We start from the raw sequence: 25,982 nt of genomic DNA on the forward strand, positions 1-25,982 counted from the left end.
GTCACCATCTGCAGATACACTACAGATCCATGCTATGCAGTGGGCACTTGAAGGACACCTTGTGCGAGCAACTACCCTGGTTACAAGCTCAAGTGGAACAGCTCAGTGTTGAGAGAGAAGCAGTGACACTACGTGCCTGAAGAGATAATATATCATCAGACTCAGGCCCCATGGTGCCGCTGCCCAAAGAGTTTGATGGGGATTGTTGGAAATACCAGGCTTACCTGAACCAATGCAGGCTTCCTTTCCTGCTCCACCCCTGAGCATACCCCCCACACCAGACTATGCTGGGGCTAGTAGTCAGCCTGTTCTCCAGCGAAGCACTTGATTGGGCCTCCCCAGCGTTGTAGAGGAACAACCCTTTGCTCTCTGACTGTGATGCCTACCCACAAACTTTCGCGACCATCTCTGATTATTTGCATTGCATCCACTCTGCAGAGGCTGCCCTCCGAAGCTTTGCCAGGGACATGGGCCAGCCACCTCCTGCGCTGCCCATTTCCAATGGCTTGTGGCTGGTGTTGAATGGAAAGAGGCAGCCCAACTTTATTATTTCCGGTAGAGGCTCAATGATGAGGTAAAAGACTAACTAGCCTGCATGAAAAACGCCACCTGCCTAGGCACCTTTATTGACCCCGCCTATATACTGATTCTCGGTTGCATGGAGGAAAGAAGGGGTAGCCCGACACCTCCATGCCTGCTCTCCATACTGAGGCCTGTAGAACTGAGTCCTAAACCCAGGCATGGCAACCTGGGTCACCGACATCTGACCCCAGAGAAGAGAGAGTGTCAACAATAGCTGAACCACTCTTTTTACTGCAGGAGACCAGGACATTCTCTTACCTCCTGCCTAGCTTGGAAGAACTCAGGAAATGGACCAGTCTAGGCCCAGTATGGGGGTACAGCCTGGGCACCAGCAGAGCTCCATGCTCTGGAACCACTTGCCTCCTAGCCCACCCTCAAGTAGAACCTAGCCTGAGAACTATGGTGCCTCCCTGCACTTCTAGTTGCTACTCTGGTTGCAGGTCTTGGAACAGGCACAGCAGATCTCCCCACAACTACCCATGACAAACTCCAGGGCTGCTGCTAACTTTATAGATGCTGGGGAAGACAAACCCCTCCAGATCCCACTCCAGCTGAAACCCACACTGGACCTTGTGGAGAAGATGGATGGGTGGTCCCTATCATAGGGACCAGTGACTCAAGAGACCGTCCCTTTAGAGGCTGTAGTGGAAGGGCACTGCGAAACAATATGCTTAGATATGATCCACTTCCCATTAATACTTGGCATTCCTTAGTTGGCATGGTATGACCCTTGTATTTCCTGGTGGTGGAGGAGCATTAGCTTCTCCTCCGAATACTGTCAGAAAGTGTGCCTCCAAGGAACAACCAACCCCCAAGTGACCCACATCTGGGGTCCCTGAATGAGAGGAGATCTTCGGAAGCAGAATCTCAGATGGCGGGGGCTAGCCATATGAGAACAGATTCAGCCCAGAATCTCAGCCTCACTGACAAGTACTACAAGTACCTGGATGTGTTCAAACAGAAAAATGCAGACTCACTGCTCCCACACAGAGACGACACTGCCTAATAGACCTACAGCCTGTGGCAAAGGTGCCCTATATATGGATATATTCCATGTTTGAACTAAAGCAGGAGATGCTCCATGGATATATCCAGTAAAACATTGCCAAGGGCTTCATTTGACTATCTACCTCTCCATCGGGTGCACCAGTCCTCTTTGTGAAGAAGGATGGGTCACTGTCTCTGTGTAGACTATCGTGCTCTCTGACTGGGAATCCAAGTGACTATTCGTAACCGGTACCCCTTGCCCCTAATTCTGAAATTGCTTGACTGCCTGAGAACTGCCAGGATCTTCATGAAACTAGATCTTCAGGGAGCATACAACTGATTGCACATAAGGCCTGGGGATGAATGGATGATTGCTTTTCGTAGCCAGTATGGGTATTTTGAATGCTTGGTGATGCTGTTTGGCTTAACCAATGCCCCTGCAACATTTCAACATTTCATGAACGATGTGTTCAGGGATATCCTGGATCAGTATGTGATTATGTACCTCGACGATATTCTGGTATTTTCCAAGAATCTGGAGCAGCACTACTACCATATCCAGTCTGTCCCAGGGAGACTACAGAAGCATGGGTTGTACACCAAATTGGAAAAGTGCACCTTTGAACAGGCCACCATTTAATTTTTTGAGTACATCATCTCCCCGGAGGGAATCCAGATGGATCAGCAAAAGGTGGAAACCACTTGCAACTGGACAGCACCCTGAGCCCTCTGGGAACTGAAGTGCTTCCTGGGCTTTGCAAATTTTATAGGAGATTCATCACTAACTTCTCCCAATTAATAACTCCCTTGACTTCCCTCCTCCGCAAAGCTGTGCAATTTGTTTGGTTGCCCGAAGGCCAACTCACTTTTACCCAGCTAAAGGCTGTCTTTACCATGGCCACAGTCCTGGCACACACAACTTGTCCATTTATAGCGGAAGCAAATGCATCCAATGTGGCCCTAACAGCGGTACTATCACAGTGACTTGGACCCCTGTCAGTTCTGAACCCTTATGCATTTTATTCTCAAAATCTTACCCTCACAAAGATGAACTATGAAATACTGGATAGAGCTGCTCACCATAAAAACTGCATTTGAAGAATGGCATCCCCACATTGAGGGAGATTGGCACCCAGTACAGGTCTTCACTGACCATAAGAACCTCAAGTACCTCTGCAAGGCATATTGAACCAGAGGCAGTTAAGGTGGGCCTTGTTCTTTTCTTGGTTTGAGTTTACAATTACCTACTGCCTGGGAAAGTGAAATGGGAAGCCAGTGTTCTATTGCAGAAGTAGGTATGCTACCAGTTAAGTGAAGAACTGACTTCCAAGCTTTCCTACCTCCTCAAGCCCAGTAACTTTGCCAATGTCACAATTCAGTGAGACCTACTCTTCCTCATCTGATCTGCCTCCAAAGAAGACCCACTTGCCAAAGGGACGCAGATCATGCCACTGGGGGCTAAGATGTACCGTTCCCTGCAGAATGGAATAATATACTTTGATGAGCACATATATTTGCCCTCAAGGCAACCCTGACTGGAGGTGCTATGGCTGTGCCATGCTGCTCCAATGGTGGGTCACTCTGGCTACTGGAAGACTCCCACACGGTTGCCCATTTTTTCTGTTGGCCCCACATGTGGGCTAAGGGTTCAAGCATACACGGACTCCTATGAGTGGTCTGCAGGTACCAAGATGCCCCAAACTAGAACCATTGGCATCTTAGTAACCCTGGAGACTCCTGGTTTGCCATCAGCCTAGTCTTCATTGTGGAACCCCCAGTGTCTGATGGCCACACTATAGTCATAATGGTTGTGGACTGCCTCACCAAAATGGCCCACTTCACCCCTGCAACCATCTGCCCTCTGCTGAGGCTACTGCCCAACTCCTACTGCACAATAGGACTCTCTGGATTCCTAGACCACATAGTTTCTGACCGAGACCCACAGTTCACCTCTCGCTTCTGGCATGAAGTATTCAGGCTCCTGAACATCCACATATCCATCTTCACTGCATACCACCCCTAAACAGATGGATAAACTGAACAGGTGAACCAAGGACCGGAGCAATACTTGAGGTGCTTTGTAAATTATCATCTAGCTAAATGGTCCACATTCCTGCCATAGGCAACATTTTCTTACAATGCTGACCATGCCTCTGCGGGTTGGAGTCCCTTCTTCATTAATTATGGATTCCATCTCCGTTTCCACCCAGTATTACCAATAGCTTCCCTGAACCCTGCCACACCAACTGGGTCCAACAAATCCATCTTATTCAGGAAGTACTCAAGAACCACCTAGACAAGGTGAAGAAGGCCTAAAAAATGCATGTGGACCATCAGCGGCAAAAAGTTCCAGTATTTATGGTAGGCCAGAAGGTGTGGCTTGTCGCCAATCACCTCCAGACCAAACGACTTTCCCGCAAATTGGACCATCAGTTCTGAGGATCCTTCCCAATATGTTCAGCAGATTAACCCAGTTACCTTCAAACTCCATCTTCCCCAATCTCTCAAAATACACCCAGTTTTCCATGTATCAGAGGGGTAGCCGTGTTAGTCTGAATCTGTAAAAAGCAACAGAGGGTCCTGTGGCACCTTTAAGACTAACAGAAGTATTGGAGCATAAGCTTTCGTGGGTGAATGCCCACTTCATCAGACCACTGGTTTGATGAAGTGGGCATTCACCCACAAAAGCTTATGCTCCAATACTTCTGTTAGTCTTAAAGGTGCCACAGGACCCTCTGTTGCTTTTTACAGTTTTCCATGTTTCCCTTCTGAAGCCCTACACCGAGAACCCGTTCCCTGACCGAAACCTCCACCAGTCAAAATCCAGAGTCACGAGGAATATGAAGTGCATGCCATCCTCAATTCCCAACGGACGTACAGCTGTCTGCACTATCTGGTGAAATGGCAAGTTTACAACCGCCAAAAATACACTTGGGAGCTTGCTTCCCATGTCCAGGCCCTTGATCTGATGGAGGAATTTACCAGTCTGAGCTGGCACTGTCTCTGACCTCCCAGTACCTGATTCTGCCTGACTCCCAACTCCTGCTCCAACCACTAGGTCTGACTGCCCTTGTCCCCGTCATGACATCCTGGGTTAGAGAGAGCATGTTCAGATATTCTGTGGGGAAAATGCATGCACACTCTGGTCAGCATTAGGAACTGTGCGAGACTGGAGCATGCTTAGTTAGGACAGAATTTTCTTTAGCAGGTAAACTCTAGCAAGTGTCTATTCAGCATCTGCAAACTGCAATTTTCCAAAGGCTTATAACATGGCCAAATTTGGGCTGATCTTCACAAAGCTGGCAAAAGGCAAATCCCTGACAAAAAGGCTACCAGCCTGCCAAATTTCAAGTCCTCGCTCCAAAGCTTGCCAGTGCTACAGTTTTCCAAAGGAAGGGTCACAAGAACATTTTTTAACATTGAGAAACATTTTTCCTTAGCCTCCTGGCCTCCTTCTCAGAAACATCTGAACAATTTTTGCTTAAAAAACAAAAACGAAAAAACCTTCAGCCTGAGACAGGCACTCAACATGAAAAATTTTCAGTCTAAACAGCTAATTTGGCAAAGTTATAAGCAACTAAAAACAGGGTCTTATATGGGAAGTGTCAGACAATAATAGGCAGTTACTAGCCCTGTCTATAATGAGCATAAGATTTCACTTACGTTGTCGACTGTAATAATCATGTTGCTAAGACTTTCTGTCATATTATCGTGCTCTAGTGCCATGAAGATGGTATTCACCACAATGCAAACAGTGATAGTGAGGTCAGTAAATGGATCCATTACTATAAGCTTCACTTTCTCCTTGAGTTGTATCCACAGTGGGCAACAGTCCCAAATGAGATATTTTTGGGCAAAGCGATTCCAGCATGAAGGACATTTCCGTTTTGACTCTTCCAGTTTAAGTGGGAAGGAGGACAAAGGGACAGTTAAGTAATTTATGCTGAATTATATGGCAAGAAAAGAATTTCAATCAACCATCGCACAGATAATTTATTTTAATCCCTCCACATATGACCAGGAACGTATGGTCTCTAATCAAATCACTCACTCATTCTACACAAGCCACTAATTCAGTCACTTTAAAAGGTCAAGATCTATGGATACAGGTGAAGTCACCCACCTCTTCATATCTGTGTTAAATTTTCTGAGGATGCTACAGTATCTGTATTAAGGGGAGACTTTTCAGGTGCATCGTTAGAAAAATAAAGATTAATTACTGATAAGTACTGTTTTTCATGAGTCATATCTCTGTACTTATACCTCTACAGTTTGGGCCCTGGGCATTGTGCTCTACCAAAGTTGTGTCTCTTGGGGTTGTATGAGTGCCCCTTGGTGATGTCAGTGTTTAACGACTATGTGCACAGGAGGCAGTGCAGCCTCCAACCACCTCAGTTCCGTCTTTTGAACAATAGTGTTGCATAGTGTGATAAGAATTCCAAGGTAGAGGGGAAGAGGAAGAGTGCTATCTTATAATCAGTGCTAGCATCGACTCCTCAGGCATTCTGAGGTAAAATTTCCTCTCTTATTTCCAAATTAAACTAACTGAATTAAGAAACTACAAGTAAAAAATGGGTAAAGATATTTGCAAAGACTGAACTGTAGAAGTGAGAGAGGTTCCTAATGTTCTTTCCCATAGAGGAGAAGGAACTGAGGTGGCTGGGGACTGCACTCCCTCTTCAGTACACTCAGGGTATGTCTACACTAAAGTGGGAAGTGTAATTTTCAACTTGAGTAGACATGCATATGCCATCTTGTGTGGCCAAGGAAGCAGGGGTGGTGGCTTAGGGTATATGCCTGAGTACATAATTAGGACCTCAGACAGATTGTACTCCGACAACCAGCTTAAACTGCTGCCTGTGCTACCATGGCCACACAGCTATTTTTAGCATATTAATTTGATTAAAGCTCCCTCTGGCCGAAGACGTCCTTCTGGAATCCCAATGTGGTTTAAGATCGTCTTGGGGCACCACCAACATGATTTTTGTTGCATGACAGATCCAAGAGAAGCGTAGAGAACAACACCAGCCACTGTTTATGGTATTTATTAACCTAACTAAGGCCTTTGATTCCATCATTTGTGAAGCATTATGGAAGGTGCTGTCTAGGTTCAGTTGTCCATTGAAGTTCATTTGTGTTCTCAGGCTACTTCATGATGGGATGACTGCCTCGTCCTCTCTAATGGGTTGGAGATGGACCTGTTCACCATCCATACTGGTGCTAAGCAGGGCTGTGTTATTGCCCCCAGCCCTTTTTTCCATCTATCTTGCTGTAATCTTGATTCTTAATCAGACTGCCTTTCTTCAGGAATTAGGATTATTGAATTGCATGGATGGCCAACTCTTCAATCTGCAGCGTCTTCATTCTAAAACTAAAGTCACTAGGACTGTTATTACTGACCTTCGGTATGCTGACAACTGTGCTGTTCTCGCGCACACTGAGGCTGACTTGCAGTCCACCCTAGATCTTTTCTCAGGTGCCTATCATAGCCTGGGAATTTCCCTCAACATTGGGAAGACTAAGGTGCTCCACCAACTTGCCCCAGCACAAGTTGCCCCCCTTCTCCCACAAATTATCATTGATGGTGAACCCCTGGAAAATGTTGAGCACTTTCCTTACCTTGGTAGCCACCTCTCCCAGACAGCCAAACTTGGTTTAAAGATCAAACACAGGATCCGTTGTGCCAGCGTATCCTACAGAAAGTTGTTTCATCATGTCTTTATTGACAGAGATCTGCAGATGGAAACTAAGATCCTTGTCTACAATGCAGTAGTCATCTCCACTCTTCTTTATGGGTGCAATACATAGGTGACATATCAAAGCCATCTTAAGTGTCTAGAATGGTACCAACAGTGCTGCCTTAGGAAGATTATCTGTATCAGATGGGAAGATCATCGCACCAATACCAGTGTTCTCTCTGCAGCTAACATCACCAATGCTGAGACAAAGATTGTGAAACATCAACTTTTCTGGGCTGATCGTTGTGTGTGGATGGCTGATACTCATCTTCCGAAGCAAGTCCTCTTTTCTCAACTTAGTCATGATAAGAGTACCCAGGGGGGACAGAGGAAATGCTACACAGGCACCCTGAAAGTATATCTTAAGAAGGGAGGCATTGAACCCACAAATTGGGAAGAGCTGGCTGGTAATAGACTACAATGATGTCACATCATACATCAAGCCTCAGCACGTTTTGAAGAGAATCGCATTGCTCAAGAGTCTGAGAAACGGCAAAGGAGGAAGGAAAGGGTATAGCGTCCCGGCCAGCAGTTGTGCTCTCTCCAAGCAACCACCTGTCACATATGTGGAAAAACCTGTACAGCATGAATTGGACTCCTCAGCCATCTTAAGTCTCATCAATGACTTTTCCCCTGGCAGACATCATCCTTGTATCGAGGGATAGCAGCCAACAATTACTAATTTGATTAGAGCTAGCATGTATATGTCTATCCAAGCAGTGTTGCCATACCCTCAGATGTTGAATGCTGATGTCGCTGGAGGGCATGTGTGCAGCCCCAAACGATATAGCTCTGATAGAGGTTCTGTGAGCTTGATGCTGGGGTCACCAAGCATCCAAGTGAAGGTGGAGGCATAGGTTTATTATTTGTGATGATTTAAAATTATTAATAATGGCTAGCAAACTGGGTTTTGAAGATCTGAAGTCAGAGGAATGTCATATGTTTATAACCAAATCTAATTTTAATTCCAAGCAACCCAGAGTCTGATTTTCATTGCCAAGAATTCAAGAATAAAGTTGTCCTGGGTTTTCCCCTTTCTGGCTTTTTTTCAAGTCAGCTACAGTAGTTCAGTGCCATGTACAAGTAAAGTGGAACTGTGGGGTATATGTTCTCCATATTATTTTTTGCCACTTTCATTGACAAGGAGTTTTTCTTCTCACACCTCTAGTTTTGATGGCTATGTAATAGTACAAGAATCCTACCTCTCAACTATACCTTATTTTGAGGGATGTCACTCATTTTATTCCCTACATCCAATTCAAATTTGATGTTACATCACTTATTGAAAATTATTAACGTTAGAAATAATCATGAAACTGAGGTTAGATAATGAATTATTTACACTACTGGAATAAATCCCTTAGCATTTTTGGGTCTCTGTCACACAATGTCCCACATTTAGGCCTTGACAGGAAGGTGACATATGACAATAGTTGTTTTACTAAAACTTATCTTTATTTACAGCATAACATCCATATATGCTGTCATAACTATAAAGGGAAGGGTAATAGCTGTCCTGTGTACAGTACTATAAAACCCCTCCTGGCCAGAGACTCCAAAATCCTTTTCCCTGTAAAGGGTTAAGAAGCTCAGGTAACCTGGCTGGCATCTGACCTAAAGGACCAATAAGGGGACAAGATACTTTCAAATCTTGGGGGGGGAAGGTTGTTGTTTGTGTTCTTTGTTTGGGAGTGTGTTCGTTCTCGGGACTGAGAGGGACCAGACATCAATCCAGGTTCTCCACATCTTTCTAAACAAGCCTCTCCTATTTCAAACTTGTAAGTAAATAGCCAGGCAAGGCGTGTTAGTTTTCCTTTGTTTTCTCAACTTGTAAATGTACCTTTTACTAGAGTGTTTATCTTTGTTTGCTGTACTTTGAACCTGAGACTAGAGGGGAGTCCTCTGAGCTCTTTAAGTTTGATTACCCTGTAAGGTTAATTTCCATACTGATTTTACAGAGATGATTTTTACCTTTTTCTTTAATTAAAAACCTTCTTTTTTAAGAACCTGATTGATTTTTCCTTGTTCAAGATCCAAGGGGTTTGGATCTTGATTCACCAGGAGTTGGTGGGAGGAAGGAGGGGAATGGTTAATTTCTCCTTGTTTTAGATCCAAGGGGTTTGGATCTTGATTCACCAGGAGTTGGTGGGAGGAAGGAGGGGGAATGGTTAATTTCTCCTTGTTTTAAGATCCAAGGGGTTTGGATTTGTTTTCACCAGGGATTTGGTGAAGGTTTTTCAAGGTTTCCCAGGAAGGGAATCCATTGAAATGGTGGCAGCCGAACCAGAGCTAAGCTGGTAGTTAAGCTTAGAAGTTTTCATGCAGGCCCCTACATTTGTACCCTAAAGTTCAAAGTGGGGATCCAGCCTTGACATATGCTCTAGTAATTTTTAAACTTACATTGATTATTTATTTGTAACAATTTAATTTTTCAGATCAACTTATACTAAGTTTGCATTAAAGAACACTGAAGAATGACTTACTTTTGGCATTGGTAATAATATTGGTTGCACTCATTATCCTTTGTCTTCTAACTGGATTGTTTACAGAGTCTGCTGATATCTGCTCCTTTGGTTAGGAAAATAATATAAAATAAGAGGCAGATGTGGTTAACTGTTGTTTAATATACAAATATAATGCAGCATAAGGTAAATGGATCCTATTAAATAAGGATTCCAACGCAACCTTGCATTATTGTATGGATGTAAAAACACTAGCGATAACAAAAGGTCATATGAAGTCAAAGGGCATTTCTGAAATAAAACCTACTATGATTCAGAAAACACCTTCCTTGTGAAATCATTCATTTAACAACAATAATTTTTTCATTATTCTGGAAGTGTGAAAACTTAAATTTGATTGGAAACCAATTCTTTGCTAGACAGTAGCCTGAACTATTTCATGACTATACTGTAAAAATGTCAACATATCAAATAACTTTAGACTAGGAATGGAATTAATCATTCCTCCCCCCCCCCCAGTATTTGTTGAATACTGAACAGTTAGAATTTAGTATTTGGAGAACACTGAATATAAATCCCCATCCTGCTTGAAGAAATGGGAGGAGCAGGTAGATAAACTGCAACATCATATGGGACATATTCAAATACTTACCAAGATTCATCACATACCATGATATCACATGCAAGTATATTTTATAAACTGAAAGATTAATGGATAGAGCGGTTGCAGGGAAGAAGGTAGACACCTGGAACACAGGAGTAATGCCGGTGTTGGGGAAGAGAAACAGGAGCTGGGACTACAGAATTAGAGATGGGGTAATAAGAGGAAGCCAGTTAAGTAGGAGAGAACTGTTGATTGGCTACAGCATAACCTATGGTAATGAGGAGGCAGCTATTTTAGACAGTCAGTGTTTGTGGCGGTTAAGGAGTTTTTTGATGGGGGAAAGGAGGGAGTATTTGAATCTAATCAAAGATTCATCCCATCCCTACTTGAGACAATTTATTTACAAAAATGTGAATGTCATAAAAACTGAGCATTTTCCTCACATTTTTATTCAGAAAGTGGCGCTATCATTGAAATTAAAGTGATGTAAGATGTTAGTAGATTTGCATTCTGATACTATACAGTTTATTTTTGTCTATCAAATATTCTGATGACTTTAAGTACTAAGGAAAACTTGGTTGATATGTTAAGACTAAGTCCCTTGTTTTCATCAGTGGTCAAGAAATTTTATTAAATTGCTATAAGGCATAATAAATCCACTTACAATGTAGTGCCGTGTAGGAGCCCTGCTTCCTTCCCCAGGGAGCTGGGGCCCCACTTTAGAATGTGAATGGTTGGAGGTATGGGGGAACTCTGTATCCTTTCAGGGTTTCCCGCCCCCCTCCAGCCCTGGTCTTTTGCAAGACTTACCCCTGAGCTGTCCAGATAGTTTCCTTCTCATCCTTGGACTCTCTCCCCCAAAGCTCAGAAGTTCCTGATTACACTTTTCTGTGTTGGAGTCACATCTCCTTGGGGCTGGGTGGAGATTGAACATGATGATCTGACCCTCAGCCCAGTACCCTGGCAGAGCAGAGGTCAGCTGACTGGAGACAGGTGGAGCGTAATTCAACCTCTGTAGAGCCTGTAAGTGCTGCCTCACATAGGGAACACTACTTAGATTTAAGCCAGGTGTTTGTAGGACAGCTCTGCCGTGGCTGAGTTGGGGCAGAGGAGTCTGGCAGGGAGGCACTGCAGTGGCAGAGCCATATGGTTAAAACCACCGTGCTGCTATTTAACCAATCCAGAGGAGGAGGAAGAGGAAGATTATAAATCTTAAGAGCACAAAATGAATAAAAATAAAGGTTTTAAAACAAAATGATTAGAAGAAACTAAACCACTAGTTTGTTCCACCACCAAGGCAAAGAGAATCTGGTGACTGAACTCAAGGGAGGAACTTAGTCCTGGGGCCTCTAGCAACAACACTGGACCACTTCCAAATTCCACTGATAGGAGGCATTAGACCGTGAGAAATGAATAAAGAGAGAAGCAACAGAATGTATGTACCCAGAAAGATAATGGAGCAAATAATTAAGAAATCAATTTGCAAACACCTAGAAGACAATAAGGTTATAAGTAACAGTCAGTATGGATTTGTCAAGAATAAATCATGTCAAAACAACACAATCACTTTCTTTGACAGGGTAGCAAGCCTTGTGGATGGAGGGAAGTGGTAGATGTGGTATATCTTGGTTTTAGTAAGGCTTTTGATATTGTCTTGCATGACCTCATAAACAAATAAGGGAAATATAACCTAGATGGAACTATTATAAGGTGGGTGCATAACTAGCTGGAAAACTGTTCCCAGAGAGTAGTTATCAGTGATTCACAATTAAGCTGGAAGGGCATATATAGTGGGGTCCCGCAGGGATCAATTCTGGGTCCAGTTCTGTTCAATATCTTCATCGATGGTTTAATAAATGGCATAGAGAGTACATTTATAAAGTTTGCTGATGATACCAAGTAGAGAGGGGTTGCAAGTGCTTTGGAGGATAGGATTAAAATTCAAAATGATCTGGACAAACTGGAGAAATGGTCTGAAATAAATAGGATGAAATTCAATAAGGACAAATGCAAAGTACTCCACTTAGGAAGAAATAATGAGTTGCACACATACAAAATGGGAAATGACTACCTAGGAAGGAGTACTGCAGAAAGGGATCTGGGGGCCATAGTGGACCACAAGCTAAATATGAGTCAACAGTGTAACACTTTGAAAAAAAAGCAAACATCATTCTGGGATGTTAGCAAGAGTGTTGTAAACAAGACACGAGAAGTATTTCTTCCGCTTTACTCTGCGCTGATTAAGCCTCAGCTGGAGTATTGTGTCCAGTTCTGGGCACCACATTTCAGGAAAGAAGTGGACAAATTGAAGAAAGACTAGAGAAGAGCAACAGAAAAGATAAAAAGTCCAGAAAACATGACCTATGAAGAGAGACTGAAAAAAACTGAGTTTGTTCAGTCTGGAGAAGACTGAGGGAGGACGTGATAACACTTTTCAAGTACATAAAGGGTTGTTACAAGGAGGAGGGAGAAAAATTGTTCTCCTTAACCTCTGTGGATAGGACAAGAAGCAATGGGCCTAACTTGCAACAAGGATGGTTTAGGTTGGACATTAGGAAAACCTGTCAGGGGTGGTTAACCACTGGAACAAATTGCCTAGGGAGGTTGTGGAATCTCTGTCATTGGAGATTTTTGAAAGAGGTTGGACAAGCACCGGTCAGGGATGGTCTAGATCAGGGATCGGCAACCTTTGGCACATGGCCCATCAGGGAAATCCGCTGGCGGGCCGGTTTGTTTACCTGCAGCATCTGCAGTTCAGCTGATCGCAGCTCCTTCTGGCTGCGGTTCACCGTTCCAGGTCAATGGGGGCTGCGGGAAACAGTGGCCAGCACATCCATTGGCCCACGCTGCTTCCCGCAGCCCCCATTGGCCTGGAATGGCAAACTGTGGCCAGTGGGAGCTGCGATCAGCCGAACCTGCAGACACTGCAGGTAAACAAAGCGGCCTGGCCCACCAGCGGATTTCCCCGACGGGCCACATGCCAAAGGTTGCCGATCCCTGGTCTAGATAATACTTAGTCCTGACTTGAGTGCATGGGACTGGACTAGAAGATCTCTTGAGGTCCCTTCCAGTCCTACAATTCTATGATTCTATGAACACACCAACATATCTGCAATCCATTACTGTCTGATAAAATATCAGGTCTACTGGATCTGAAAGTGTTTCTTTAATTTAAAAAGATTTAACTATAGTTTGGACTGATGTTCCATGCTTCTATCACACCAATGCGTATGTTGTTGTGTGAGAAATTACCACCATTGTTCTTGAAAACAAACAAAAAAATTATGACTAAGATATGAGCTGTATTTGTTTTAATCAATGACTGTATTCCATAATAAAAGGGAAAGAAAAGGAGTTTTATGTGATGTGTATTCTGTACTGTACATAATAAAGTACAAAGTACAGACCTGCTCTTTCCTTAGTAGTTCCTCAGCTTCCTGACACAATTTCTTCTTTGCCTGTGTTTCAGCAAGAGTGGCATTGTTTTGCTCTTCATATGCCATGGTTACTACGGCCAGGATCAAGTTGAAGAGATAGAATGAGCACAGGAAGATGACCACCACAAAAAAGATCATGTAGGTCTTTCCAGAAGTTCGGATGATCTATGGGCACAAAATAAATGTTGTGACACGTATTTTAAAACAAACATAGTTAATTACAGTCTCCATATTGTGAAGTAAGTCAACATATAGTACTGTTTTCTTAAAACAAACTTTCAGCAACTTGTCTCCTGGCCTGTGTTATACAGGAGGTCAAACTAGATGATCTAGGGATCCCTTTTGTCCCTCAAGTCAAAGACTATAAATCTATGACTGTCAAGCTGTCTGGAGTAGCTCATGAGCATGACTGCCAACCTCAGGGCAGACTCTTACAAATCAGGGCACAAACTCCAAATTGTGTTCCATAATTAGACTTCACCAACCAAGTATCAAATGTGAACTCCTCAAGCTTTAACATGGAGTCATAGCCAGTCCTCTTGGGCACTCCGGTCTATCTTGCCACCCAGACAAGCCTGCCTTTGTGATAGATGATCCTGTACACCAAAAATCACAACAATATTCAGGCTACTCCCAGTCCCAAAGGACCAATCACTTACCCCAGGTCAATTATACCTTAGATCTCTCACTAGACATAACACTTGTAGCCAATCCTGTAATAAACTAACTAAAGTTTTATTAACTAGGAAAAAGAAATAAGGAAGTTATTTACTTGGTTAAAGCACGTAAAGCATATGCAAACAAATGAGCTACAGTCTTAGGTTCCAAAAGGTAATAGAAACTGCCGCAATATACAAGCTTTCTATGTCCTCTAGAACTAACTGAAGCCAAGCAGCACAGTGATTACACTTGCTTACACTTAGAAATATTGCTCTCTACAAATTCCCAGCAGCACAGTGATACAGTTCCTTCTGGTCAGGGTTTTTTATTTCCTTCCCTCAGAGTTCAAACTGACAGGACAAGTGTTGGCACCTGTCTCCTTTTCATGGGAGGGGAACGAATCAACAAAGTCTTTGTCCTTTGATGTTTCTCAATGGCTCATTTGGTTTCAATGGGCCTTCTTGTGTGCAGGACCAGCATTTTACATTAATTAATTCTTCTTTCATGTTTGGTGAGTTACATGGTTACATAGTTTACAATGCAAGCACTCAACATAACTTTATACCATGGGATACAGATGTTATAATTAAGATCAATACACGCAGCCTCCTACAAGCATTTAATCAAGTCTAAACACTAAACACATTCTTATAAGCTTAACATTTGTTTTAACAATACACACAGGTGAACCAGACTGTTTTCCAGCTATGCATTTGTCAGTGAGGCTTAGGGACCTTTGCATGAGCAGGCACTTGGTCTGCCAACATAAATATTCCTTTGTGCTCATGCAACAATTTCCCCCTCACATAGTCTAGTGCATATCATTCATAATGGTAGCACATGCAATTGAAGAGAATAGACTAAAACATTTTAAGTAAATATAATTAAATGAGATATCTCCCAAAAAATAAAGCCAAACAAGCATCAGAGTTTAATTGTATAGAAGACAACTTTATGATCCATTCTAAAAGACACTATAATTAAAGGACAAGAAACTACAATTTCTTTGACAAAGAAGAATGCAAGAAATAAGAGGTCAACATGGCATCAAAAGGGACTGCTCAGAATTAACGTCTGAGATTTAAACAAACCAAATACGTAACCTGGAAATGGACAAGGGGGGATAAAACCAGCAAGAAAACTCAGCCAATTAAGGCTAGCAGGAAAAAGATAAGGGGTGGGATTTTATCCTTTGCTGTGGCCCACATACACAGCTGGGGTAGCACACAGGAGCTATAAAAGCTTGAGAGTCAGCCAAAGGAGAATTACCACTCCCTGCAGGCATGGCAAGGACAGCCACACACTGCTCAATGAAACCCTTTCCCACACATAATGCTATTGGCATTCTTAGCAGTACTATTCCTGAATAGGGCAGCCTGAAGAGGTTGCTGTAATAGAGGTTATGTCTACACTAGGAATTGTACAAACCTCCATGTGTGTTGTTAAGAACATAAGAACAGCCATGCTGGGTCAGACTATTGGTCCATCTAGACAGTATCCTGTCTTCCGACAGTGGCCAGTGCCAGGTGCTTCAGAGGGAATGAACAGAACAGGTAATCATCAAGTGATCCATCCTGTTGCCCATTCCCAGCTTCTGGCAAACAGAGGCTAGGGACACTTCAGAGCATGGTTTTGCATCCCTGCCCATTCTGGCTAATAGCCATTGATGGACCTATCCTCCATGAACTTATCTAGTTTTTATTTGAACCCTGTTACAGTCTTGGCCTCCAGAACATCCTCTGGCAAAGAGTTCCACAGGTTGACTTTGCATTGTGTGAAGAAATACTTCCTTTTGTTTGTTTTAAACCTGCTGCCTATTATTTTCATTGAGTGATCCCTGATTCTTGTGTTATGAGAAGGAGTAAATAACACTTCCTTATTTACTTTCTTCACACTAGTCATGATTTTATAGACCTCTATCATATCCCCTCTTAGTCATCTTTTTTTCAACCTGAAAAGTCCCAGTCTTATTAATTTCTCCTTATATGGAAGCTGCTCCATACCCCTCAACATTTTTATTGCCCTTTTCTGTACCTTTTCCAATTTCAATATATCTTTTTTGAGATGGGGCGACCACATCTGCACACAGTATTCAAGATGTGGGCGTACCATAAATGTATAGAGAGGCAATACGATATTTTTTGTCTTATTATTTATCCCTCTCCTAATGATTCCCAACATTCTGGTTTGCTTTTTTGATTGACACTGCACATTGAGTAGATGTTTTCAGAGAACTATCCACAATGACTCCAAGATCTTTCTTGAGTGGTAACAGCTAATTTAGAGCCCATCATTTTATATGTATAGTTGGGATTATGTTTTCCAGTGTGCATTACTTTGCATTTATCAACACTGAAATTCATCTTCATTTTATTGCCCAGCCACCCAGTATAAGATCCCTTTATAACTCTTTGCAGTCAGCTTTGGACTTAACCATCTTGAGTAATGTTATATTGTCTGCAAACTTTGCCATCTCACTGCTTACCCCTTTTTCCAAATCATATATTAATATACTGAACAGTACTGGTCCCAGTGTAGACCCATGGGGGAAACCGCTATTTACCTCTCTCCATTCTGAAAACTGACCATTTATTCCTATCCTTTTTTCCCTATCTCCATGAAAGGGCCTTTCCTCTTATCCCATGACAGCTTACTTTGCTTAAGAGCCTTTGGTGAGGGACTTTGTCACAGGCTTTCTGAAAATCTAAGTACATTATATCCACTGGATCCCCTGGTCCACATACTTATTGATCCACCTCAAAGAATTCTAGTAGATTGGTGAGGCATGATTTCCCTTTACAAAAAACATGTTGACTCTTCCCCAACAATCGTATTCATCTGTGTATCTGATAATTCTGTTCTTTACTATAGTTTCAAACAATTTTCCATGTACTGGCGTTAGGCTTGCTGGCCTATAAGTGCCAGGATCACCCCTGAAGCCTTTTTAAAAAATCTATCCTCCAGTCATCTGGAGTTGTTGTGCCATAACCCCCACTCCCCGATTGTCCACATCTTAACCCCTGAAGCACATGTCCGAAGGAGAGTACAGTGAACGAAAGCTAGCACTCATGAGGGGTTTGGGTATGCACAAGCCTCTAATGTGGCTTAGCCCCATACAAGTGCTACAGTGTAGTGTGGATGGGGACAAGAGGCATGTACCAAGCCCCAAGTTTCAGTTGCCCATTCTCACAGTGCACTGAACCCTTTTTAGCCTGATCCTTACCCATTGTATAAAGGTCCCTGGCCCCCTGTTGCCAGAGGTAGTAGCGAGCTGCACTGACCACTTTATAAGAGTTTTCCAGTGCACTCTTGATCAGTACAGGTGAACATTGATCATGTTCCAAAAGCAGCCACTTGGTCTGCCAGGCATACAAGGGTGCTGATCAACGTGTGGTCAGAATACACTATCCTCCATGACTGGACCTGGAGTGGCAGGAACATTCATGGGTACCAGAAGATTCCATGGAGGTGGAGGAGGCAGGCATTCACCAGACTCTGGACAAGTGATGGGAACGTATGAAGCACCCGAGGCTCCTGTACTGAAAGGTAAAGGACTTGAACAGCCACTTAGGTAAGGACTGTCCTATGAGCCCGTGCTGCAATGAGCTGGACTAGGTGCTCTCCAGACCTCCCAGTACAGAGCATGAAGTGGCTCATGACAACCTCCTCAAACCTGCTGGCCTTGTCAGACGGCAGTACACTGGATAAGGGGCAGGCTGAGGAGGCAGCTGGGACTGTGAAGGAAGCTCTGGGAGACATGGAGGAATAGGAGCATATGATTCTGCACTTCTGTCTGGAGGAGCTAGTTGAGCAAGCCACAGTGAGGAACCTGGGGAGGACCCAGAGCCGGGGCAGAAACCAGAGGCTCGTAAGTTTTACAATGGACTCCCCCACACTCTTCCCACCAATATCCCCTTTTGCTCTGGTGCCCCATTACTGACACCCTGCCCCTGCTCCACGCCACCTCAAACAAGAGACACCTACAATTTTATTGAACTCCCATGAACCACTGTTGCACATCTAGTGGAAGATATAACAAAATTATTAATGCACTGTCATTGTGCCCCGTGCGTGCATATTTCTCAGCCAGCACACTGGCAACAATAGTTACAGGGTCATGCAGACCAGGGGAGAGGGAGGGAGGGAGGTGGATTTCAAGAGGGACTGGTTGGGGATAGGACAGCTGTAGAAAGCACAATTGTTCAAAGTTCCATCCCCCTTACTCCCATCCCACTCCCTTGTTTTCCAATTCGCCTATGAACAGGAGCCACATGGAAGTCGGGGGTGGTGGTGGTGGAAGGGTTAGGTGCAGGTCCGCTTATATCTGGGAAGAAAAAGATGATCCAAGGAACATTCCCGCAGTCCTTTCTCCCTGTGAAAATTAAAAATATTATGTACTATTCCCACTCCCTGGTGTCTGTCCTCTCCCCACTCCAAGCCACTCTGCAAAAGCTGGGGAAAGTGGGAGCAGGTGAAGGGTCCACTCTGGTGGTTGTACAGACACAATGTCAGGTCCCTTAGCAGTGGAGAGGTGAGTGGCTTGTGGTGTTCATTGGAAAGTTCAGGGAACAAAATAAAAATGTGGTGTAACTCTTTCTTTTCCCTGTCCTTATCACTGCTGTTCACTGCACACAGGAGCTGGATTTTCTGGTGATGCAGGGGGTGGTTAGAGGTCATTTTTCCTCGTGGTGAAGGCTGTGGCAGAACCCCACGGAGAGACAGCCAGCCGGCCTGGGATCACGAAAGGTGCCCCTTAACACCCTGCGTGCCCCCCCCTTTTACTCTGGGGCTGCACTGACCAGGGACAGAGACTTTGGGGTCTGTTGGACTTTTAGGACTTTGGGTGGTTGCTGGACCCAAGAGACTTGGGGGTGTTGGACTTTGGGGACTCTGGGTGATTTTGGGGTTGCTGGATTCAAGAACCAAAGGGAAAGGACACAGCCCAATTTGCTGGGGTGGGTCTTGTGCTCATGGTTTGTGTTATGAATCCTGTTTGTGGTGTTTTTCCAATTTAATGCTGATGTCGTTTACCTCATGTTATTAAACATTTTCTGTTACACTCAGACTCTGTGCTTGCGAGAGGGGAAGTATTGCCTCTTAGAGGCACCCAGGGGGTGGTATGTAATTGTCTCAGGTCACTGGGTGGGGGCTCGAGCCGGTTTTGCATTGCGTTATTGAAATGGAACCCCGAGATACAGAACCCGGCCCTTGTTGCTGTCAACTTAGATGGGCAGAAGGGTTACGTTTTTGGGGGCCGTCTCTCCGTGGGGTTCTGCCACAGCCTTCACCACGAGCCAGTCCACTTCCTGCCGTCCCACAAACTGCTCCGCTCTACAAGCTGCTCCGCTCCGCTCACCGACCTGTGAGCCGCTTCAGCCGTCCCCGCAAACAGCTCCGCTCGCCATTCCTTGGGCCGCTCCAACCGGCCCCGCAAGGCTCCGCGCCACTTGCTGCTCCTCCAGTCATCCCCACAAATCGCTCCACCAGCTGCTTAGCAATATAGCTTCAGGCTCCCCCACTAATTAACAGCACTCAGTGATGTCAGCTCTTAGTAACTTTAGCTCTTTTGTGATTTCAGCTCTTAGCAATTTCAGCTCATAGTAGGGGAGCCCCAGTGCTAATGCACCATTGGCCCAGAGTGAATTCAGCTCAGTAGCCTGTAACTAGACTCCTAATGGAATCAAAGTTAGCTCTGACATTCAACCATGGAGAGAGGAGGTAGTGCAACTGGTGTTTCAAACCCTCAGAGGGGGCTCATACCATCATGTACAAATACCTGTCCCCATCCTCTCTCCATTCACTGGGTTTTGTAACCCATGACCCTTGTCAAGCAAGTGCTACTTACGTAATGGTGAAGGACTCACTCAGTCATTCTGTCATACAATAGTTTCACTGGCCTTGATTCACAGAATCAGGGTAACAAAACTTTATTCTTCCTGTCCCAATAACAGAAAAAACTGGGGATCCCACACCAGCCAAAGTAACCACTTTGAGTTGCTTTTGTTTCATGCCAGGCGAGTGGGTGTGCCTATGCAAACAAGATCAGTCCCTGGAGTTCTTTTCCACACTCGCCATAATTCACCACCAGATGTCAGGGTAGAGCTCATCCTGACTCTGCTTACACAAACAATGTAATCCCACCACACCATGCTGGTTCTGACCAGAAGGAGCAGTCCATCCATGGGCATACCATGGCAATACTGGCAGTCACAACATCTATTCCATGGGACTACAATGGATTGTCACTCACTCTCTTGGTCAGCCATCTTTCGTGTGTCAAAAAGTTCTGGCCCAATTCTGTCCACTAGCTTGTGGATTGAGTACTTCCCCACATGAACAGTTGTTTTGCAAGAAGTAGCTGAAGCAGAATCACATCATCTTGGACTTGCTTCAGGTCTTCCACCCAATTTGACAGAAAGGATTTGTGAAGCAGGAGGTGCCATCACCAAATGCTTGAAGGCAGCGGATAGTACCAGCAACACACAGTAAGGCAGTTCCTGGAGTGTCTCCTGTGATGCACATAACTCAAAGACACCATTCCTGAAATGGCAGTATGAATGTCGGGTACGTGGACAATGTATATGGATTCTTGGCGCAGGTACGGGGTACATGCACTAGCAATACACAGACAACTACCTGAGGAGGTGTGCAAGTCTAGACAAAGGCTTAGAGCATTGCCCTGGGCTGAACCAGTTCTGATAATGTTTTGGTCTGCACTTCCCTAGTACTTAAAATGTTGTTTAAAATAAATGTGACTACACACATGTTAAAAAATAAAATAGTGTATAACAACATTTTTAGCATAGACATCATCCTAGACTGAATAACTGGCTTGCTTAATTATCATTTTAACAACTGAAGTACCTACTTGTCAATATAGATGCTCCCAGTTATCTTGTGTCATCAGACGGAAAACAGAGAGGAAGGCCCAGCCAAAATGATCAAAGCTTGTGTAGCCAAAATCAGGATTGTCCCCAATTTTCTGGCAGGAATAGTTCTCTGGACATTCCTTACTAATAACAGAAGAGACATTATATTATACATGATTTCCATGTAGAACTGGTTTCCTTACATATCAGATTGCTTATGTTGCTCCTGAAAGTGCCAAGTACACAGTCTCAAATACAGACTCCTTTAGTTCATCTGAAAGTTCACATCCTCAAATATATTTCTACCATCAGGGGTCATTCAAGTCTCGGATTCCCTGGTAAGTCATGTGGTGGACCACCCACTACAAGATCCAAGACTTAATATGTGGTCCAGTGGTTTTCAACCTGTCGTCCACAGACTATGTCTAAGATTTCAAAAGGGGTCCACACCTCCATTTGACATTTTTAGGGGTTCACAAATGAAAAAATATTGAAATCCACTGATGTAGTTTGATTCCACACCTCTCTTCCAATATACACATACCCACACCTTCCCCAAACTCAAATGCCAGCTGGGACAGATGTTTACAAGCCCAGGAGAAGCAAGGAATATGAAAGTTCTAGGCATGAGTATTTGTGGAAGGAGTTGGAAAGATGATGGAATGAAGATTAGATCTTAAATAGTTGGATGGAGGGGGGAAGGAAAGAGCCTGCAATGTGCCCAAACCAGGGCTGTACTGAAAAGAGAAACAACCTAATTCTTCAAGCTGCTCAAGTTATCACCACCACAGAGCCACATGTGTAAGCAGGGTCTGAATGAGCTCTCCCCTGACATCTAGTGATCAGCTGGAAGAAAAGACTTCAGGTGCAGACTGTGTTTACATAAACATGCCTGCTCTGCCTAGGTGTGCAGTAAATGGCGCTGCTTTGCCAAAATGATCAATTTTGGCTGATTTGGGGTTATGAATCACTCTAGTATTCAAATGCAGGGGTAACAAAATGTTGTTATCCTTATTGTATGGGTAAAGGGCAGCAGAACTGTGCTCACCATGCTCTTATTGAGGGGTATCATAGACAGACAGTTACGGGTTAATTCCTCTTTTACCTCTAAAGGGTTAAGAAGCTCACATAGCCTAGCTGACACCTGACCAGAGGAACCAATGAGAAGATCAGATATTTTAAAAGAGGGAGGAGGGAAATCAGTCTTTGTCTGTTCAGAAAAGTTTGTGCCGGAATGAAGGATCCAGGAATCAGCCATCTAACATTTCTTAAAAGTAGTAAGTGTTTAGAGAAGGAATGTATTAGATTATGTTTATTTTCTTTTGTGACTTCTTTTTGCATAGAGAGAGAATCAAATTGGGTTTCTTTGTGTAACTAAGGTTTTGCCCAGAGGGACATCCTCTGTGTTTTGAATCTGTTGTCTGTGAGAGTAGCTTGCATGCTAATCTCACAGAGGTATTCCTTTCACCCTTTTTCTTTAATTAAAAGTCTTCTTTTAAGAACCTGTTGATTTTTCCTTGTTTTAAGATCCAAGACTTTTTTGGATCTGGGCTCACCAGGAATTGGTGGGAGGTAAATCAGTCCCAATCCTGCCAGAAAAACGGGGATAAAGACTGGGGAGATATTTTGGGGGAAAAGGAACTCCAAATGGTCCTTTCCCTGTTTATTGTTTAAATCATTTGGTGGTGGCAGCTTAGACCTAAGCTGGTAAACAAACTTAGGGGGTTATCTCATGCAGGTCCCCACATCTGTACCCTAAAGTTCAGAGTGGGGGAGGCACCATGACATGGTAGGCAGTGAGATGGGATTCCACTGAACCAAAAGCCAGTAGATTTTTCCCCTTCTCTTCTCCGAGCTGCAAGGAGAAACAGATCTTTATAGCTCTTTGCCTGAAGGCAAAGGTGTTAAGTTTTCTAACAAGGGCTCTTGTTAGAGGAAAGTTTCCAGCTGTGAACAGCTGGCGAGTAATTAACATTTTGCAAAAAAAAAGTCACAAAACCAGTTTTCCTTGTTTCTTTCTTACTTTGAGGGGTCAAGTTACAGTAACAAAGGAATTTACAAGCTGTTTTTTTCCTACCTCTCGGGGATAGCTAGGGTAAACCAGAAAGGCTGAATGCTGTGAAAGTCTCTGTTAACTAAGCAGCCCTGAGCTGAGGCATCCCAGTTTCAGTGAACTGCAGAGGGGGTGTGACCCAGCACAACAAAGCAGGAAAATGAGTACCAGTGATGCCGCTAATAAACTAGAGCTGGCCAGACTTCCTGCAGAAGAAAATGAAAAGAATCATAAGAGACTGCTCGAATTAAAATAACTCGAGAAAGCAGCTACTGAAAGAGAAGAGAAAGCCAAAGAGGATGCCCACAAGAGAGCTATGAAGGAGAAAGAAAAAGAGATGGAGATCCAGAGGGAGGTCCAAAAGCATGCACTGGAGTTAGCAAAGATTCAGCCGAATCCACCAAATAATCCTAACAATCCTCTACCCAAAATCCACAGATGGGAGCGACTATCCACGGTATAATGAATCCAGTGATATTGCTGAATATTTCCTCACCTTTGAGAGACTGTGCACTCGCCATGCCATTCCTGAAGATCAAAAGATGACCACATTGGTAGCAAAATTGACAGGAAGAGCGCTGGACGTATTCAACAAGATGCCTATTGGGGAGGCTTCTGACTATGGTAAATTTAAGGATTTGGTTTTGAAATAATTTCAAGTTACACCTGACACTTACAGAGTCAAATTTAGAGCCCTTCAGAGAGGGCCTGGACTAAGTAATGTGGCTTATGTACACCAGATAATGGATCTGTTAGAGAAATGGGCCAACGACAGGGGTGTAGCTACCTTTGAAGGAATGGTTGATTTGATGACTCAGGAACAATTCCTGAATTCGACCAAGGATAATATAAAACAGTGGTTATGGGATAAGAAAATAGACTCAGCCGAAAGTCTTACACTGATCAATACGAGCAGTCCCAGGCCGCTAGAGAGGCGGGGAAAATCGACACAAAATGGGTAGAGGCAGCAGGTCCCCACATCTGTACCCTAAAGTTCAGAGTGGGGGAGGCACAATTCCTAGTGAACCCCAAATTCATCAACCCAGAGGCTCCGGTGACAATTCAACCCTTTACGTCAAACTCTTTAAACTTGCTTACAGCCAAGTTGCCTGTCCAGTACAAGGGCTGGTCAGGAATGTGGACTTTTGCAGTCTATGATAATTATCCCATCCCCATGCTGCTGGGGGAAGACTTGGCCAACCATGTGAAGCTAGCAAAAAGGGTGGGAATGGTCACCCACAGCCAGACTAAGCAAGCTTTCACACCTATCCCTGTTCCTGAGCCTTCCACCAGGGCCCCTTCTGTCTTACCAGAGACCCAGAAAGAGGTGGTGGAACCGGATCCCCTGCCTAAAGTTCAGAATGGGGAAGGCACCTGGACAAGGGGTCACTCTAAATTGAACCTCATTTGCTAAACAGGGGATAGGGATGCCCAATCCCAGTGAAGATGAGAGTGGGTGGGGACAGATGTTCCTACCTGGGGGTGTGGACTTTGCCTAAAGAGTCCTAGGCACCATTTCACCTGTCCCTCTCCAGTGTTTAATGACAGAGATGATAAGATTCAACTGAAAGTCCTTGTTTCTGGCTGGTGATTCCTAGAGCTGTCCTGACTGCAGAGCAAGTCTAGGGTCCTAAGTCTTAGGCCTTGTATGGAGAAAGTGAAAGACAACACAGAGACAACACTGGCTGTGAGGTTCCCCACTGCCTGCTGAAATCACTGAGCTGCAATCAGTAAGAGCTGAGTTAAGTGGCAGGACCTCAGAATGTGACATCATGGAGGCAGCAGCAGGGAGGCAGTAGCCAGTGGTGGTAAAGAAACAGCAGTGGCAGCTGTGAGACAGTTGCAGACGCAGCTGCAGAGACTTTGGTCAATGCCCCCTCCCCGAGGGACGGGAGGTGAACCCCTGTGAATGCATCTCTGAACTTTGAGTCTTTGCTAACTTAGGACAGCCAGCTGTGAATGGGGTGTATCAGAGGGAGAGGAGAGTGATGTGTTAAAGAGACATTCATTCATCGGACTTTCCCACTGCAAGGTGGGAAACTGAGGCAAAGAATACTGCCCAAACCACTGTGGCTGGTGTTAAGTTTTCCCAGATAACTTTGTGGGAGCTCAAGCTGGTTCTCTTTTGTTCGAACCTTTAGATATTGAACCTGGCCCTTGTTGCTGCCAACTCCACCTGGCAGAAGGGGTACATGTGTCAATGGACAGCAGCTTGTATTTCACACCACATGGCATGGGAACGAGAATAGCGATCATCACATCAACATTTCAGCTTAGTGTTTGTGAGGTGAACACCCACCCACCCTCATGACCACGGTGTTCCCTGAAGCTGCAAGTCTGGCAGCACTGTGTAAATCAGGTCTGTAAAGCCCTAAAAGTACATATAAGAGAGTCTTCATGACTATTCATTCCCTCCGAAGTCAGATATTTTATAATAAGTGTGTAACATGTCAGTCAAGCCACATAGAGCAGCAGCAAAATAAGTGTAATTTATCAAGGTGGTTCCCCCCCCCATCCCCAAGTCTATTATCCATGCAAAAGATACCTATTTCTGGATCCAAATTTGATAATTCTGATAATACATAAAACC

General features: G+C 44.1%; 1 protein-coding gene across 1 annotated transcript in view; it reads right to left on the minus strand.

Moving 5' to 3' along the window:
- The window catches only part of LOC128831342 (sodium channel protein type 5 subunit alpha-like), a 120,814-nt gene that overhangs the window by 61,516 nt on the left and 33,316 nt on the right, over nt 1-25,982 (minus strand). The window contains 4 exon segments of the mRNA XM_054017655.1: nt 5,233-5,480; nt 9,797-9,875; nt 13,781-13,975; nt 21,339-21,483. Of these exon segments, the coding sequence (XP_053873630.1) occupies nt 5,233-5,480; nt 9,797-9,875; nt 13,781-13,975; nt 21,339-21,483 (667 nt within the window).

Source organism: Malaclemys terrapin, chromosome 2 (assembly GCF_027887155.1).
Source record: "Malaclemys terrapin pileata isolate rMalTer1 chromosome 2, rMalTer1.hap1, whole genome shotgun sequence".
NCBI lineage: Eukaryota > Metazoa > Chordata > Testudines > Emydidae > Malaclemys > Malaclemys terrapin.